The following is a 20589-nucleotide window of genomic DNA, read 5'->3' on the forward strand; positions in this document are numbered from 1 at the left end:
CCTCTCACAATATAAGCAATCTCAAACATCTTATTACTTCTCAAAAAGTTTATAAATTAGTGAAAATAAATAATCCCAAACACCCCGTTAATGACATTTTCTAGAACTAGTTGTAACTTGTAAGTTGTTAATTTACTATTTTACTATTCCTCCTATGGTAACATGAACAGAAAAACAATTGATGTTGTTGGACTTTAATGTTTGTTTTCTTTCTTTGAAAACAAACCTTTCAACAGTCACACTTTTGGAGAAACATTTCCACTTATATATTGTGTATGGAAACACTCTGATCGAATAAACCCTAGAAACTGTAAGATAGAGAGAGACTAATAATATTATTAACATTATCATTATGCAACAACACATCTGAACACTTATTATTTTTCCTCTCACTTTCCGACCAGCCATGGAACACAACCCAACCTTAAACCCAATTGCCCAAGAATTCCGACCAACATGTATCAATCCTTCACCGTACTATGCACACACGTATCCTTACAACTTCAACACTCAACCACCACCTCCACCACCGGTGGTTCATTTTCCACCACCGCTACCACCACCATCACCCACCCCAACCCGTACTCTTCTCTTAAGCCTAGTCCCCTCTGACGTCAGCGAGTCACTAGTCCGCCGAGACTTGGAGTTCTTCGGTGACGTCAGAGCCGTACAAATGGACCGTGTTCGTGACGGGATAGTCACCGTACACTTTTACGACCTCCGGCAAGCCGTGCAAGCGTTACACGAGATTCAACAACAACACATGCAACAACAATATCGTTTGAAGAAACACTTTGAAAATTGTTTTGGTAACAGTTACTTGTCACCACCACCACCACTACTACCACTACCACCGCCGGCGGCTGGGCTAGTCTCCGGCCGTGCTGTCTGGGCACAGTTTAGCTTTCCGGTGGCCGGTGGGTTTCCCGACGGGAACAACCAAGGGACACTTGTTGTGTTCAACTTGAACCCGGATGTTACTACCGGGATGCTGAAAGGCATTTTTGAAGCCTTTGGTAAGTTTATTAATTATTATCTAAACCAATAGTATCATGTTGTTATTGTGGGGTTGTGATAGGTCGCTTTCCTCGTCATTTGAAAGCAATATTGGTGCTGGTGATATGTTTTTGTTTCTATTTTTGGCATGTTTCTGTTCTTCATTTGACCAATTATATATTATTATTTTTTTAAAATTAATCTTATTATTTACGAAATTGGAAGGTTGTGTAAAGGAATTAAGAGAGACCCCATCGAAAAAGAATCAAAAGTTTGTCGAGTTTTACGACACTAGAGATGCATCCAAGGCTCTTAATAACATTAATGGTAAAGATATTAATGGAAAGATTATGGTTGTCGAGTTTAGTCGTCCTGGTGCTTACCGAAACGGCCCCAAACTCAGCCGGTTCAATCATGGGTCCATTGGGTTACCCCCGGTTATCGTTCCGCGTAAATTCCCGATTGAAGCACGTCCTTACCGCCCTCCTCCAACTCGGTCGCCTCCTCCCCAATCACCACATTCGTTGAAGAAGGTAGTGAAGAAGCAACCCGAGCAACAAGGCGGAGGGCGTTCGTGGAGTAAGCAACGGAAGGGGTCGAGGCATATGCGAGAGAGATTTGATCCGAGGTTCTTGATCAAGGGAGATGGGGTTATTTCTGAATCCAGCGCTTCGGATTCCCGAACTACGGTTATGATCAAGAACATTCCGAATAAATATAGGTCCAACATCTAATTCGTTATTTAATTGTGTTATTGTCTTATTAAAAATATGTACATTTGAATTGAAGATTTTGAGTTTTGTTTTCATTGATGGTTGCAGCCAGAAACTGTTGTTGAACATGCTCGACAGCCACTGCATTCATTGCAACGAGCAGATAATTAGTGGCTGTGGTGACGGTGTACAACAGCCGCAATCTTCCTATGATTTCGTCTACCTTCCCATTGATTTCGTGTATGCATGCTCCCCTCATTATTCATTTCACAACATTCGACTTTTAAAATGATAAATCAATGTATTTCGATTCGTTAAATTACAGGAACAAATGCAATGTGGGATACGGGTTCGTCAACATGACCTCACCCGAGGCAACGCTGAGACTTCACAACGCGTTTCACCATCAAAATTGGGAGGTTTTCAACTCGAAAAAGATATGCGAAGTTTCATATGCAAGATTACAGGTATTGTTCTTATAACATTAGTACAATTTACACAATACAAATGTCCCAAATGTTACAAATGTTACAATATTAATACTTGTTTGGCCATTTTGAAGGGTTTGGAAGCATTAAAGGAGCACTTCAGGAACTCAAAGTTTCCTAGCGAGGCGGAGGAGTACATGCCCGTGGTGTTTGACCCGCCGCGAGACGGTCAAAGAATGTCTCAAACAATACCAATAGTTGGACGAACCAACCTAACATCATCGGATGACCATGATGAAGAAAGTGAACATTGTAGTAATAATATTAATGTTAACGTGACAGGTTTAGGTTTAGAAGATGTGGAGTCTGATGACACTAAGTAACGCCGCCGCCAGTGTTAGTGACTGCGGTGGTGGTGATGATGACTGTTATAATTAAATTATATCAAATCAAATCCACTGTGGGTTATTAAAATATTATCCCAATATCTGGTTCTCTAAGCTGATGATGAGTATTTTATGTTATTTATATTTCTTTTTGTTTTTACTGTGTATTGCATCAGCTTGTGCAGAGGGGTTATTGGTGGCCTAGCTAGTTGCTCTCTAGGTGTACCCCTATATATCTTTTCAACAAGATAATGATGTTTCGTATATAATTGTAACACTTAGGCTGAGGGGTGTGGGGGGCGCGAGAGGGGGCGCGAGTGGGGGCGACAGCCAATAATATTGTGACGTGTGGCAGAGAGAGAAAGTTGATAAGATGGGTGTTGGTAGTGGTGCTCGCGCCCCGGGACATGGTGTGGAGGGGCGCGAGAGGGGGCGCGAGTGGTTTTTTTTTTTATTTTTTTATAAATGTATTAAAAAAACGTATTATTAAAAAAACTCATAAATTATTTAAAAAAACACACATTAATTAAAAAAACACATTAATATCTAAAAAAAATTTAAAGTACTAAAAAAAACATTATTCTTATTCTTCGGCTTGGTCTTCTTCGATCAACCTCTTCCGGATACGTTCCTTTTGTTTTTCCATCAGCATTTGGTCGACCGGATTTAGGTTACTGAAGTCTCTTGTAAGGAATTCCAAATCTCTCATTCTTTTTTTTTTCCTTTTTGTCATTAGAGACCACCTCCATGGTTTTGTTGAATTTATTGAGGGATTCAACAAGATCGTTGATGTTTACGGCTTCCCCCTCAGCCGGTTTTTTGCCCCTGGCGTCCCTTCCCAATGGCCGCCTTCTCGGCAGTGAAGACGTTTCCTCCCCCGCAACGTTTAGGTCGAATCCAACCCGGCAATCCGACCCGGCGGAAGTGCTGTACGCTCCAGACGAACTAGTTTTAGTCCGTTTCGGCCCTACTTCCGCATCAACATCCGGCGCCACCAGCTCAACCCACTTAGAACACCTTCTCAACCTCTCCCACACCTTTACATCGTCCCACGTCTTCACCGTCCCATACCTCCGCAGGCACTCCTGCCTCCACTCTTCGACAGTGAAATTATAAACCGCCAAATCGTCACTGCCACTTGGTCTCATACGACCGGCGTTCCTGTTGAACAGATTAGTAAACAAGCCGACAAATTTTCTGATTTCGGTCCACCGACCCGAAATCATATCGGCGTTCCGCTCTGTACTCCCAACGAGCGAATAGAACGTCTCCCTAACCTTTGTCCAAAAGACCTTGCTCTTTTGGTAGTCCGCTGCAAAATGCATAAATAAATTTGTAAGTCATTTAACTTTTTTATTAAAAATCATTTTTAAAAACGTTAAAACAATTACCGCAACGCCGATCCTCAGAAGTGACTATCCAAGCCCGACACAGGGCTTCCTTCTCATCCGATGACCACGGAGTGATTTTCCGTTTCGTCCTTCCGGTCGAAGCCGAACCCGACCCGTCCGTTGCAATTTGTTTTTTCCGGTGGACGCGTCTTCTTTGTCCCGCAGCTTCACCTTCTGGTTCTTGTGTCTCCGGAACTACAAAGTTAGGAGACGGTTGTATGTTGGATGGTTGAAAGCCGGATGGTTGTTGCGACCCCGAATAAAACATCGCTTGGTCCGGTGCCGACCATAAATCCTCGTAACTGTAATCTGAATCTAGGTTTGGGTACCAATTTCCAGCCATGTTTTTAAAAAAAGGTTTGGAAGATGGGGTGATTTTGGGTTTTGGGTGTGGTATGTGATATTGGTATGTGATATTGGTGTTGGTTTGGGTTTGATATAGGTTGAATAGAGAGAAAAAATCGGGTTTGATTTTGGTTTGATATTGGTTGCAATGTATGTTATTATATAGAGTAAAAAAATTTTTTTTTTTTAATAAAAAACGAGCCCAACGGCTCTTTTCACGCATTCCCAGACCTCCTTCACGCTCCCCCAGCGGCTACCCCACCCGCGCCTGCCTCTTTTTCCGCGCTCGCTCCCCTTTCGCGCGCCTCGGTGGTGTGGTCCTCGCGCCCCGGGGCGCGAGCGTCTCGCCTCTTGCGCCCTTTCTCGCGCTCCGCACCCCTCAGCCTTATAACTTGTCTAAAACTCACTCTTTACGTAACTGGACCGTTCGGTTGATAACAAGCTTACTTATTGCTTTTGTTGGTTCTATTTTGAAAAGATTTTATTTAAACTAGCATGTTACGTTACCGCCGTATATATGTTGTTTGTTACTTTAGATTTCACATGTTATTATTCATATTTGTGTTAATCCATATGAATGTATGTTGGTATAATTTAGTCGTGTAAACACAAGCAGATGCATTTAATATCAATCCATTTTCTCTAAGCTTACTCTTAAATCTATATCATTTCATTATTGGTAATATGCTATGTGCAACTTACAAATTATTTAAGGTTTGTTAACTTATCAAATTTCACTACTAGAAGAAAAAAATATGTTTTTCTACAACTGAATTCGTAGGAAATTTGTTGGAAAATCAAGTTTCTAACAATTTTCCAACAAAAAGTTACGTTGGAAAAACACATGATTGAAAATCGTTTTCAATCGTTTTCCAACAACTTTTTTTACAAAATTGCTACAAAAACATGTGGTTGTAAACTTCCTACAACTTTCCTATAAAAACTATTTTGACTTAACATAATGTTTATTAGATAATACTGTAGCAAAGTTGGAGTTTTTTTTTGTTGGAAATCTGTTGAAACTAATTGTTGTAAGAAATTTATAGGAAATTTTTGTAAAAAAATGACTTGTTTTCTAGTAGTGAATGAAGAATAAGATATACGTAGTTACGTAATATTAAATTATAACGAAAATACAGGAAAGGATATCCAGAGCATTCATAATAAGCTCTAAAACTAATTTGATTATTATCGCATGTTTAGTCGAGGCTTGTCTAATCTCACATGCATATATTCTGCGAAAAACAACCACCTCTTCTTGACATCTCTTCTATAGTTTACACAAAAACAAACTATAGATAAATGTAATGTAAATAAGAGAAAGGATTACGGAGGTACACAACCATTTTATTATAATAATTTAAAGTTATGTAAATATATGGATATTATTGTCACTTCTATATTATATGTTTAAATGCATGTGTAGGTTTCAATTATGTGTGAACAACGGGAAACTTATAATATGGATCCTTAAGGCGTAGGTTGTGGATAAGTATGATCTCTTAGGCCTTAGGGTACATTCTTCGAAGGTTTGCAAATCATCAATTCGGTGGAATAGATATAATAACTCTGGAAAGAAGGGTTAAGAACACGAACATGATATCTGATTTTAATTGAGTTAAGATGCTACCATTTATATAGATATTAATTATAGTTGGGGATTTATGAAATTCTTTTTAGGTGATGTAGTAGTTTTAAATACTTCAATTTCATAAAATCATATATAAACATTTCGGCCGGTTCGACGATTCAAGTCAATTCTTTACCACTGGTTTAATTTGCTAATTATAATCTAAAATTTAACAAATAAAATAACATTAACAAATGAATCTACACTCAACGTCACGATCGAAGGATTCAAGGAAGAGTAGAAACTAGCAAAGCTGGATGAAGTCGGCCAGAGAAAGGCACGAGCCCGCAGCGAACTGTGGTGGTCCGTGGTTGGTCGGATGCCCGGAATACTGAAGGAAAAAGGTGTGGCGCGTGTGTAATCGTGGTGGAGAGGAGAAAGGCATAGAGCGGCATTTGTAATTACATCCTTATTTAAAAGTTTTAGTTTATGAAACCCTGAAATACTGCAATTTTTTTTTTAAAAAGTAGGGTAAATCGGATTCGAATTGTGACCTTCAGTAGTCCAATTAACCAACTGAGAGAGTTTTCACTAGACAAGCAACTTATATTCTAATCAAGATGGCTCCCTTATAATTTATAAGGTGATTCATACTATTATTTCGAAACTCGTATGGTTCCTGAGAACCACCCATTTAAGAGGTGGATCCGCCCCTGCCTAACCATCTAACCTTAATATGGAAAACAAGACAACCAATTCAAGAAAACTAAATAACCCATAATATTTTATCATACTAAATATACTAAAGTACCAAATAAATTAAACTTAATCTTTAGCCTTTCAACTTTCCATTTGTTAACTCTTTTGACGACCGTTTGAGGATTAACTTTTATTTTGAACAAGTGATTTGCTTATTTAAAAAAATAACAGATTTATGTTGTAACATAGACTTTTTAATAGGCAAGTTAGAGCATTCACATCAACAAACCTTCACAAATCGACACATCAACGCCATATCAGATTCCAAAACGTTTTACAAAAACCCCAATTTTCTGCCACAACAACAAACCTTTATAAACCTTATTAAAATATTATTAAAACCATATATATAATATATATGTATATGTCCATGTGAGAGGGTGCAAAAATGGACCCACCACCCCTTGTTTGTTGCGTTTGCATAAACAAACTTCACCAATCAAACTTTACTCCCACAACAACAAATTAAGTCAAGACTTGTTTTCTTTTCTTGCCACATCATCCAAACCTTGGGTATTGCATCCCATTGTGAATGCTCTTACACTGAGAGCACGATGACAAAATAGAGAGGGCTTTGTTTTGGGTTTGACTTTGTGCCGTACAAATTGTGGTCTTTGGATGCCCTGTCATTTTATACATGAAAACAGAGGGTGGGAGGGGTCCAGCAATGGCGCATTTTGCTTTTCAGCTATTCCCTTTTATGCTTTGCCTGGGGTTTTGACACGTGGACGGTTATTATTTGCCATGTGTCAACAGTTTAGTCAATGTCAATATTCAAAACTACATTTATCAATATTTTACTTTTATATAAATTACTAGCTGAATCTACCCATTTTTTTCAGAAATCATAAAAGAGTTTCTTATGGTATAAAAACATTTTCAATGAACATATTGGACACATATAACATTAAGACCATCTTAGGGGCTTTGACGTCAGCGTCACGTAACCATCGGGGGCTTCGAAGCCCCCAACCAATATGCCCCGCTGTGGTTTAATGTCCATTGGTGCGCACACACACACACACACATATATATATATAGGTATTAGATCATTTCAGAATTTTTTTTACAGCGAGAAGTGAAGGGGGCCCACTGTGAGAGGTTGAGAGAGGAAAGTGAGGGGGCCCACCACAAATTGTTCAACCGCGTCGGCCGTTCAATTGACTGGAGAGGAAAGTAAGGGGGCCCACCAAAAATTGTTCAACCGTGCCGGCCGTTCAAAAGACCGGATCTTCGTCGCCCAGCCTTCAACGGCGTCTCACCGCGGTGTTCCGCGCCCTTGTCGCCCAAAAATCCCCCTCCTCGGCACCCCATTGTGGGTGGTCTAAGAACATAACCGATAAGGAACCTATAAAAACACTTAAAAACATGCATTGTCAGCTTTCAGTCTTTCATGTTATAAAAACCCTTGTTTTTTAAAATCTTCATAAACATTTCTAACAGGAAACCCAAAAACATTATCACATCATCACCACTATCTACATTTATTTTAAATACTAATTTCTTTAGTTTGCTAAACTACAAAGAATAATATATATATATGTTATTCGTTATGAAACTTTAATTTGAAAATTAATTATTAAAATTAATACTTTAATTATAAGAATAGAATAGATTTTAAGTGAAAGTGTGTCGCCGATAAAAAAGGGTTATAGTAAATATAACAAACTATTTAATTTAAATATTATATTAATTATTTTAGTTTAGAATATCTAAGTTTTTATTTGTTAGCCATAATTTGGTTTGGTCTGGTCCATTGAACCTATGGTGGATCGGTATCTTGGAAACCAAGTCTGGCACATTACTTGAGCTACAAGTTATTTAATTAATTGTTTAAAATTTTTTACTAATTAGTGTTTGAGTATGATAAAGAATCTGTATTCTAGTCTAATTAGGTTTTCATGTTTTGGGTATATATACTAGTTTAAACATGAAAACCTAATTAGAGCAGAATACAGACTCTTTATCATACTCAACACTAATTAGTAAAAACATATTTAAACAATTAATTAAATAACTTGTAGTCCAAGTAATGTGCTCGACTTGGTCTCCAAGATACCGATCCACCATAGGCTCGATGTACCGGACCAAACCAAATTATGGCTAACAATCACCCCTCTAATTTCGGTTTGGCCTTCGAGAGATCATCCACTCCAAGTAGCTTTTGCATCTCCGCAAACTTTATACGAGCTAGAGCCTTCGTCAACGTGTCAGCTCGTTATTCACTTCCGGGAATATCTTCCACTCTAACATCTCCGTTCTTGACACAATCTCGTATGAAGTGATACTTTATTTTTAGGAAAATTGGATTTAAATAATCTCATCTTTAATGGATTGGCCAATAATAATCCCACCTCCGGTATTTCCCGATGACAGTCCCACATTTTCAAGGTTTTTTGTTTTATGATCCCCCGTTAAAAATAATTAACGGGGTTAAGTTTTTGCTGATGTGACGAGTGACATGGCTTTTTCAATATCCTACATGGCTTTTCCCTTTATATCCCCCCCCCGCTCCGATTACTTACGTGTAATACTCACCCATTTAACCCACATGATTATCTATTGAACCCTAATTATTTTTTAGATTGACTGGAATCGAGATTTTAAAATAATTTATTAAAGTTTCATATTACTAAACATCAATACTGATAAGTTATAAACTGCAGACCAGATAACCCAAATTATACAAGAACCCTAGAAATTCAATCTGATAAAACGCTATATGTTTGATCAGTTAAGGTTAGGGTTCTTGTATAACAAATCAAGGCGACCAGAAACATACAAATAATTACCTTAAACAACGTTAATTGAATGGTTAATTATAATAAATTGCTGACAGACAGAAGTTCAACAAGAACACGTTGCGCGGATGAACATAATCCAATTTGTTACGGGGGTTTTCTTAGCGATGGAACAAGGACTATGAGGCTACGTTTAATTGATTTAATATGGTCGTTTGCATGTATAACGAGATCGGGTAGGACACTTGTCGTGGGTGAGGATTCAATCAGATTCAACAGCTAATTAGGGTTTAATAGTTAATTTTGGGGTTTAAATGGTGAGTATTACACGTAAGTAATCGGGGGGGGGGGGGATATAAAGGGAAAACCATGTAGGATATTGTAAAAGCCATGTCACTCGCCACATCAGCAAAAACTTAACCCCGTTAATTATTTTTAAAGGGGGATCGTAAAACAAAAAACCTTGAAAAGGTGGGACTGCCAGCGGGAAATACCGGAGGTGAGATTATTATTGGCCAATCCATTAAAGGTGGGATTATTTAAATCTAATTTTCCTTATTTTTATATGTTTACTTTGACCATGCCACACCGGGTTCTTCATAAGTGCAATGGAAGATGTATTATCAACATATAATACTATGGTTTCCATCTGCCATCCCGTTACTTCACTAAGTAATTCTTGGAGCCAGACGGCTTGACTCACAGCTACGGTTGCTGCCATAAACTCCACCTCGCACGAAGATAAAGCTATCGTTGACTGTTTTTTAGTACACCAAGTAACCGAGGCATCATCAAAGTAGAAAACATACTCGGTAGTACTTTTTCCATCATTGTCTTCAACTCCATGGCTACTATCAGAATACCCGTAAAGGTGACGACTTCCACCCCTCGAATACATTAAACCGTAAGACACGGTTCTTTTAACATACCGAAGAATATGCTTAATCACATCCACGTGAGATTCCGTTGGCTCTTGCATATACCGACTCGCTATTCCGACAGAAAAGTTCAAATCCGGTCTCGTATGTAACAAATACCTTAAACACCTGATTATTCTTCGGTAGACGGTAGCATCAACGGGTTTCCCCTTCTCGTGTTTTGAAAGCTTTGTGCTCGGTTCAAGTGGACACTTAGTAGGATTACAAATCTCTATATTTGTTTCTTTCAAGTTCTTATTGACATAGGCTTCTTGCTTGATCTCGATCCCGGTTTCGAATTGTGAGACTTCTATTTCGAGATAGAATGACAATAAACCCAAATTACTCATCTCGAATTGTTCCTCCGTTTGTTTCTTGAACTTAAGAATTTCATCCGTACTTGAACCTGTGACAAGTAAATCGTCAACATACACACATATTTATTACTATGTCATTTTCTATATATTTTTGATACACTGCCGTTTCTCGTTGACATTGGTAAAAACCAAGCGATTGCAACACTTTGTCGAGTTTCACATTCCAAGCCCGCGGGGCTTGCTTTAACCCGTGAAGGGCCTTCTTTAATAAATAAACTTTATTTTCATTTCCTTTCTTCTCGAAACCTTCCGGTTGGCTAACACACACGGCCTCGTCAAGCTCACCATGTAAGAACGTCGACTTCACATCCAAGTGATAAACTTCGCACCCCTCTCGAGCGGCTAAGGTGAGTAATAATCTAATCGTTTCAATTCGAGAAATAGGAGCAAAAACTTCATTAAAATCCACACCGAATTTCTGAACATAACCCTTCGCCACAAGCCGTGATTTGTATTTTACTATTCTACCTGATGACCGTCGTTTGAGTCAATCAAAAACCTAGTTAAACTATATAGATAGGATAAGCAAGGTATCGTATCCACCAGGAGTATGTGGTCAATGTATTCGTGTAACAGATTTCTAATTATGAAGTGACTGGTTTTTAGTGCTGATAACAAAAGCAATTAAGTTGAATTTAGAGAATTAAGCAAACAAACAAGTAAACGAGTTTAATTATTTATCAAAGCAAATCACACCCGGGACTTCAAGTAGGTAACTTACAGTAATCTCATGCAACCTAACAAATTAATCATTAACGGTTAACTACAGACTGATCAACTAGACAAAACCTTAGGCAACAATAATTGCTTTACACACGGCACTGGTTATCAAACGGTCCTTGCCAGTGTGACTCAGTTAAGGGCAATTATATGCTTTGTCGTATTCAACCTAATCAAACAACCCTATGATCAATTATTATAGCAACTGGTAACTAATCGTTCAGATCAACGTAAACCTAAACCGATTGAACACACAGAAATACTAAACATCAATAACTATAGATTAACCATAAACAGTTATACATAAATGTTCTTAGTCACATGAGGAAACTGAAATTGTTACAAACTTTACATCCCAGGTATGATTCGGAGAAGACTAGCCGAGCATCGTCATTGATAGATCTTCAATTATGATGAGGAAGGCCATTAGGATTGATCAAGAGATGATTGGTAGCCCTGGAATTCACCCAAAATCGCCTAATAGCTGCTGCTGGTCGTCAATCTCATTAGGGTTCGAAAAATAGAAGATATAGGTCAAAATCCGTTTTTTTCACATTTTTTAAGACCATCGCGTATCGCGTTGGCCATAGACCCTACCCGTCGCGTACTGCGACCCAAGAAAACCTCATATTTGGATTCCTCTCGTCGAGAAACCCAAAATTCATATATTATGGCTCCCGTAACTCATTTTCTAGCTCAGTATATGCTCGTTTTACTTCAAGGTCGCATTTTGTCAACCTATCTTGTTCAGTTTTAGCATTGGCTTATGATTTCTCATCCATACTCTTCCCGAATCCTTGTAACACTTCCCAAGATATCAAATCATGCTGCGGTCTTCCCAAGATATCTTTTCATCCTCGTACAGGTCTCGCATTTAGCATCTTTAACGATCAGTTACCTGAAATACAAAAGCACGTATGAAGTATCAAAGTTCTAACAATATACTCAATAAAACTACATAATTAATACACTAATATATATACAAAATACCCGACCATCACTACCCATAGCATTCTTTTTAATTTTATAAACCCACTTCAACGCGATCGCTTTAAACTCGTTTGGCTTGTCAACAAGTTCCCATGTCTTGTTTCGTTCAATAGATGCAATCTCCTCGTTCATTGCATTATCATTCTTTTACTCCGGATGCCTCGGAATAACTCGTCGGTTCACCTTCTTGAGTCAAAAATAATTCTTCATCTTCAAACCCTTCATCCCTTTCTTCCCCGTATGGAAACTCAACATTTAACACATAATCATTCAACATTTAGGTAAAATTGAAGTTCGGTTCGACTGTCTTGGGGTAGATGAACCTGGGTCAGCATGTAAATTAGTCGAAACGGGTTGCAGATGCATGCAGTTTGTTGAAACGCGCTGCTGGTTTGCTGAACTGGTGCTGATCAGGCTGTTTTGGTTGCTGTTTGGGGGTTGCTGTTTGGGCTGAATTCGGTGATGTTTGGGCTGTTTTGGGTGGGGGTATTTTGGTCAAACAAGTTTATAACGTTACCAACTTGTTCCAGATTAACTACCAAATTTTCAGCCGAGTTTTCACCACATTTAGACCAATTCCAACATTGTTTCTCATTAAAAATAACATCTCGAGAAACATGAATTTGATTTCTAACCGGATTGCACATCCGGTATGCCTTTGTCCCGGATTCGGTACCTCGATAAACCATAGGGGTACTTCGGTCGTCAAGCTTTTTAACCGTAGTAGTTGGAGGTGTTTTCACATAACCAACACCGTCGAGTAAGAAATTTATTTTTCTTCTTGTTGATGATCACACGAGGTTCATGTGGGGATTTTTGTTAAAATCAAAAGACGAAGCTTTTGATTATTTCAAAAAATATAAAAGTTTGGTTGAAGGTGAAAGCGGGTACAAAATTGGAATTTTTCGAACCGACAACGGAGGAGAATTCACGTCTTGTGAGTTCTCAAAATTTTGCACAAGTGAAGGAATCACACGACATTATTCCGCCCCATACACACCCCAACAAAATGGTGTGTTGGAGCGGAGAAATCGAAGCGTGATTGACACAATTAGAAGCATGTTCCATATCACAAAAGTTCCAAAACGGTTTTGGGGAGATGCGGCGAATTTATATTAAAAACAATAATTAATACAAACAATTTAAATTTTACCGATGCGAAAATTCTCCAACGCGTCTCTCGTCGTTTTCTCAGCCATCTTTAAATATTCGTCGTTGATGTCGGTCGTGTTGCCGTATGCGAGGACGCGTAGAGCCGAAGTACACTTTTAGATGACAGAAAATCCTAAGTATCCTCTTGTGTCGGGTTTCTGTTGAAAATACTCATACTCCCGCTCCATATCTCCCACGATGAGCAAAAATAAACGCTTAGACATCCGAAAACGACGTCGAAACATAACGTCATTAAATGTAGGTCTGTCCTTGAAGTCGCCCTTCATCAAACAATTGTTCGTTTGCTTACGATCTAGAAGGATATATGACCCTCTACGTGGCCACAGACAACTAGTAGAGCCGGACACTATGTTATTGCGACGGCCCGAACTACGTTCGTGACCTCTTAATGCTTTTCCGCCGCTCGTCGATGAATCTGATGAATTCTTTGACTCTCCTTGATTAGTTGATCCTAAATCTCGGCAGAATACGTGGAATCCGGGGAACCCATTTTGTTTGAAGAAGTATGAAATGATGAAAATGATTGGTATTTATGTTTGAGTTTGTGTATGATATGGTAAAAATGGTTGAATTAGTTTGATATTTATATTAAGTTTTAATTTATTTTTTTTATATTTGACTGTTGGATAACGGTAATAATAATAATATTATATTATTTTTTTCCTGCGGCGACAAATTCTACCCTCCCCAGGCCCTTAACGCAGGGGGGTGGGGGGGGGGGGTGTTCCCCCACAATTTCGCCCAAAATTGTCCTTTAATGTCGCCAATTACACAGCCTTAGGGTTTTATATGAAACCGTCAGCATAATTTAAGATAACGTTTTTCACCTACATATAGCAGTGATAACAAGTCGTTTTTCAATTTTTAATGAAATGGTGGCCATGCCATAGTAAGTTTTCTATAAATTAAAGACTATAATATATAAGTGAATCCTAGGAGTTGTCTTTCATGGGTTGTCTTGGTCGTAATGGGTTTGACTGGAACAGTATATAGTCAAAATATGTAGAATGGGCACTGTTTGTGTGTATCGAAGCCACACGATTGCCCACTTGGAATCTTGGGCCCATATCCTTTTCCTTTTCTATTTCCCGGTACCTTTACATACTAAAAAGTTACAATAAAAATATTTATATTAATATTATAACTTTCTACCATGTAAAGTTACTAGCTGTTAAAAATGTGAAGTTATCACTTTCAAATTATAAAATTGTAATAGTTTTAACTAAAGTATATTTTATACACAATAATAGTCAAAACAAAGGAAACATACTCTCATGTTAATAGCAAGAGGCCCAACATCTACCATTTAAGAACAAAATTACCATACAAAAACAAACATAAAACTTAAACAGAAAATTTACAAAATTAAATTTAAACCACGATTCCCAATCTAAGTTCGTTCTTTTGCTTTTATTTTTGATCTATAGGAAGAGAAAGCTTTGATATCATTCACCAACTTTGTCGTCGATCTCTCCTTACGTGGATAACTTTCTTATTTCTTGTTTTCCAAAACACCCAAATGGCCAAATCATTACCACCAATATAACTTGTAACACGTTACCTTTTCTCTTTTGACATCGTGTGCTGTAATGCGAACTTAAGAGGGGACTGCACCAAATCAAACATTTGGCTAGTAGGCGGCTTTATCCTTGAAAGATTATAGCCCCTATTGCTGTTGATTGGCTTCAATTTATCATAAGATGATCTATGGTCTCTGGATGCCGTCCGCATCAGCAGTAATTCATATTATTTAAATATTATAAAAGTAGTATTTAATACGTATGTATTCAAGTTAAGAGGTTGACACGTGAGGTTAAATGAACAACATATAAGTTAATATATGTCATCCTTGTCAATTTTTTAATAATATTTGGTTTTGTTCTTGGTTCACCAATTTTCTTGACTTCCTCTTTAAAAAAACAATGTTACAAATAAGCAAAAATACATTTTAATAAAGATATATATAATTATATATATATAAAAAAAAAAGCAGACATCGCTTGGATAAGCGGTGTACTTTGGGAAAACCATATTTTGTACGGCCTATTGTCGTCTTTTTTGCATATTTGATGCAGTTGAGATATCCTACACCTTTTATAATCAAGCAAAGCTTACTGTGAAAGAGTATAGTAAATTTAATAAGCAACATGCTGTCCTGTATTAACTTTATATAATAGAGCATTTGCGTTGGTTTCTACTAAGGACATTGCCACGTCAAAAGTAGGTTTCTTGTTTCCACATACGCCTGGTCTCTCTTAAATATATGGTCTCTCGACTCACTCATCTTCGCCCGTGGTGGTTCGTAGCCACAGGCATTTTTATTGAAAGTTGCGACGTTCTTAGCTCTCTCTATGACAAAGGATCCACGTCGGTCATGAACGTCGTCTGTCTACTCTGATATTCATATATAATAATGTTCAACATGCTATTCTAACAAACTAAGAGAAAACTAGAAATATACGTCGAGATAGCTTATTTATGACAATGTCTTTGTTGACTCTGTTGATGTTTGATAGTAACGGGAGATTAATATATTTTAGAAGTGGTAGAATGAAAATTGGATCGGGGACATGAATGTGGTCTAATTGTTGGGCAGGGCCGTCTCAACGTTCTTGGAGGCCTAAAACAAACTATAATGTTGAGGCCTTTTAGAAAAAAAAACAATTTGATATAAACCCCCATCCATTACCCGGGCTTGGGATCGGCAATAATAAACTATTAAGTTTATAGTTGGTGGAATTAAATTTTTTTTCTTTGTATATATATATATATATATATATGAAATTTAGTTATGAGTTTTGTCCATCAATCAGGCTTACACAATTCAGAAACAAAAGAACTGGCTTGACTTTAGCCTATTTAAAAGCGTATAGTATATAGCTGTAATATTTTGGAAGCCTAAGAAAGTAGGAGGCCCAAGGCAATGGCCTGACTTAGCTGGCCCATGGGTCGGGCCTGTCGTTGAGCCTATAACCGGTAGAGGTCTATCCATGGGGTCCTAAATGGCTAAAAAGAGTGCATGATAACAAGGTTACGCCAAGCAGTGACACTAAAAACAATGATCATTAACTGAATAACAATGCTAAAGGCGAAACAATAGGGTCAGGGCCGACGCTGAAGGAACTATGATGGACCCTTATCATGTGGCCATGGTTTTGGCGGTGACAAGATGAAACATATAATAGCGTGCAAAAGAATCTTACGGGACTAGGTGCAAGTCTACTTTTGACGAAGCCTTCGTTATTCTTTAAATGACACTTTGCATATTAATTTGTGGCAATTGATGTTCCTTATTGCCATATCTTTGTTGCGTGGTATTGGTTGGGCTACTAACTAATTCCTCTTTTTGGCGGGGTTTTGAGGCTTTGGTGTGTGATAAAATCTTACTGTATTTTGAGGCGTCAAAACACTTTATTCTTCAATGTGATTGTGGATTTCTCTCACTTTTCCTCTTTTTGAACCCGACAGGCCGACATCGATCTTATTTTTCTTCTCCGTGCTAGGCCTCCCATACTTGAGCAACGTTAACTCCAGTTTTTGGCTTTTTGCCTCATCCACCATTAAACCATCCTCCCTAGGCAAAAATTGAATTATCTACTTTTATTGGTGGGTTTAATTATTCTTTAGTTTTCCTTATTTTTTATAAGGCCATTCTATGTTTTTTGTAGCCTCTCTAGATATATATGTTTATATTTATAAGGCCCTTTTGTGGGTACCGAATAAGGTGAACGCGTTTGTTCGAAGGGCGGTTGCAAACAAAATCTCGTCATTGGAGACTCGGTATATGAGAAAGATCCCAATTGGTGATGAAGCTTGTAAAGGTTGTGGTGGTCCATAGAATCATAGAGTGTGTGACTAACTTATTTTTCGAGTGGTCGGTAGCGTGCAATTTATGGAGGAAAATACAAGACTGAAAGGTTGTTAAATACCGTGAAAGGTTATTAGTATAGAATGTTTTTTTTTTAAAAAAAATAATATAACTGATACCAAACAAGACTCACCTGATATAGAATCCAAGTTTATTATTTGTGGTCTTTTATTATCATTAAACAAACCAATTAAGAACTAGACACACTTGAACTATAAAACATATCAAGATGGGTTTTCATGCCCCTAGAACTCATCTTTAAGCACACTTTGAGGGTTAACCGATGACTCCTTAACCGGGTAAGACGCATCCATGGCTAACCCACACAACCCCTCGGGTACATTAACCCCACGCTGCATCTTGATGTAACCTTGATCACCCCACCCGGGTCCCCAAGAGTTCCTCACAATCCAGTAATCCTTTCCATCTTCAGTCCCATACCCCACAATCGCCACACCATGGTTCAGCTCGGTCCCACACGGCCCATCAAAAACTCCCTACAAAACACCATCAAGAATATTATTAACATATGTTACAAAACATATGCATAACATTCTATCTTTTTACAACTTTTCTTACCCTATGGTAGAATTGGATATCAAGACCACTAGCGTCTATTGCAATCGAGACGGGCTGGTTAGCAACCGCTTTAAACAAGGCGCCCTCGTTGTTTGCGGGCACGTTTTCAAAACCATCAATTTTCACCACGGGCGCGTTTCTCTGCATAACATCATAAGCATATTATAAATATTTAGTGTCAAAAGTTATAATAAAAATCATATTTTTGGTACCTTTGATATATCACAACGTTCGTCGCGACCAAAATAAGGGTAGACCTGCTCGGTTGTAATCCCACCGGTTTCCTTAATGAACTCGAACGCGTTTTCCATTAAACCACCATTGCATCCTTGGTTATCAGTTTCACAATCAACAAGTTCTTGCTCAGATAAAGAAACTAGATTGTTAGTCTTGATTTTGTTGATACCCTCGACGCCAACTATCGTTGAAAACGCCCAACAACTACCTGTAACAACGTTAAAAAGACCCGTACTAAATTTATATAAAATTTCAACTCATTTACTTAAAAACGGCTCGACTCATTTACGTACCACATCTGCCTTGGTTCTTGATAGGGGTAACTGCTCCATTGGCCCTCCAGTCAACAGATGGTGGTGGATTAGTGGTCTTCCCGTGTACAAACGGGGTCGGTCGCCTTTTAGCATCCTGAAGTGTAGAATCTTTGAATCAAAGCCAGACCTGAACTCATGGTTAGTCATATCAGCAAAGTCATTGAGTTTCAGCTTGTAAGGCTTGTTCAACTGGTTGACTCGGTTAATATGGTTCACGTTGTACTTGAACACATTGAACCGTTTCTGTTTTTCATCAGGCGCCCTTGAAACCGACGTGTTGCTTATCCATCTTTCGTATAAATTCCACAGGCTTTCGTCTGTGGCCAAGTCTTTATCGGTGAAGTCAAAGCTGCTGATTGCACCGATAAACAAAGCGAACGAGAGAAAAAGAAAGAAAAATTTACTCATTTCCGTTGTTTTCTAAATGATTTGATGAAGAAAATGAAATGGGAGAGTAAGAGTTAATATAATGTGATGAATGATGAGTTTGTTATTGTTTGCATCATGTGAAGACATTTTTCATATGATGTAAAGATAAAGTGAGCTATACTTTTAGAAGATAAGTTACTATTTTTAGGAGGAAATTTGTTGTAAAGCATGCAAACCTGAGTTCACCTTGTGTGCTCTTGATCAATTTCAGTTGCGCGCCGCGTTTTCTTGATAAGAATTAAGATTTTGAAATCCAGCTTGTACGAGGCTAAACCATCACTTTAGATCTAACTTAAGGAAATAAATAATTTTGAAAAGTTTAATTACTTATTTTAACTTAAAAATATTGTACTTTAAAACATTGTACTTCAAATATGAGCACCAATTTAGTGCATAAATTCACAAGACTCATTTCTAATCATTATATATTGATCATGTCAGTTCAAATTGTGGCTTGCCAGCCCTGAACATGGTACCAAACTTTAACAGCATTTGTTTAGCTTTACGGATTCGAAAGCCTGAAGAATATAGTTACCTTAATCTGAAAGTTATATTCCATCAGGTTTTAAAATGCAGAGTGACATTATAGAAAAACAAACAGATTATGGAGATATTTGCTGAAATGAATAATATAAAAGTAAAGTTCAAGGTAATGTGTTACAAGTAATGTTCATTTTCAATATACCATAAAAATTTTCTACTACTTTAGTAATACAAGAAAACTAGCCACAAGTATCTCATTTGAGAGTGGGAATAGTTTCATATTCATTAATATTCTGTTTAGGAGAATGCCATTTGAGGTTAGGAATTACAATAGAAGGTAAATTGTAAAACCGGCCCGTATAAATATGCGTACTGTATCGGGATACTTGTATAAGTATTTTTGGAAGAAGAGGAGCTAAAAATACGTCTAAATTGTCATTTTCTGATAGGTGACAATACGGACCGTATCACATGTCATGCGGTCCCTATCTTATTAAGAATGAGTATGGCAGTTTTAACTGTCATACGGTCCTTTTGCGCATGACCGGATCTACCATTTTTTACAGCAAGCTCTATATATGCGTGCCACCCACCCATTTATCCATGCACTTGTATAAATAGAACTAGGAGTGCAAATAAGCCAAGCCGCTTGCGAGTTATTCGGGATCAGATCAAAAGAGCCCGGCACGAGCCGATCTCTTTTGAGCTAGAGTCTTGTGTATTTTTGAGTTTTGCGTACGTCTCACATTGTATAGACTATAGACAATCTCGAGCCGAGCTTTGGCTTGTTTAAGACACTACATGAGCTCGAGCCTAGCTAGCTTAAACTTGTTTCAAGGTTTTTCTCAAAATATATAAAAATAATTGTAAATGCATATAAATTAATCAATAAATAATAAATGAGCCAAGCCCAAGCTTGAGAAAACGACTCACGAGCTAAGCTTGAGCTCTCGTAACTCAAAACGGGCCGAGGCTCGAGCCTAGTCGAGCTTGGGGCCTGCTCGTTTACACCCTAAATAGAACCTTAGGGACGAGCTACCATGCACCACAACACCTTATATATGATTATCTCAAAACTTCATATACATCAATTTGAGTTAAAAAGCCTTTGTTTACTTACCACCTTCTTCTTCATTCTCAAGCATACAAGTGTGAGGAATTTGTAGAAGATCA

The 20589-nt window shown here is 37.9% G+C and overlaps 1 protein-coding gene and 1 pseudogene across 2 annotated transcripts; one reads left to right on the forward strand and one right to left on the reverse strand.

Moving 5' to 3' along the window:
* The first annotated feature begins 406 nt into the window (after nt 1–406).
* Nucleotides 407–2726, forward strand: LOC143540865 (protein terminal ear1 homolog). Its single transcript, XM_077033831.1, has 5 exons — nt 407–1016; nt 1222–1717; nt 1818–1949; nt 2035–2176; nt 2272–2726. Exons 1-5 carry the CDS (start codon nt 407–409, stop codon nt 2518–2520), a joined length of 1629 nt encoding a protein of 542 aa, XP_076889946.1. The 3' UTR covers nt 2521–2726.
* A 14787-nt stretch (nt 2727–17513) lies between these two features.
* LOC143540324 (vignain-like) lies at nt 17514–19129 on the reverse strand (annotated as a pseudogene). Its single transcript, XR_013136580.1, has 4 exons — nt 18484–19129; nt 18166–18398; nt 17954–18094; nt 17514–17871 (listed from the first exon to the last, which is right to left on the reverse strand). The product of XR_013136580.1 is annotated as a vignain-like (transcript).
* Between the last annotated feature and the right edge of the window lie 1460 nt (nt 19130–20589).

This window comes from Bidens hawaiensis, unplaced genomic scaffold (genome assembly GCF_021521415.1).
Source record: "Bidens hawaiensis isolate Kalapana, Puna unplaced genomic scaffold, B.hawaiensis_p1.1 tig00000820_1, whole genome shotgun sequence".
NCBI lineage: Eukaryota > Viridiplantae > Streptophyta > Magnoliopsida > Asterales > Asteraceae > Bidens > Bidens hawaiensis.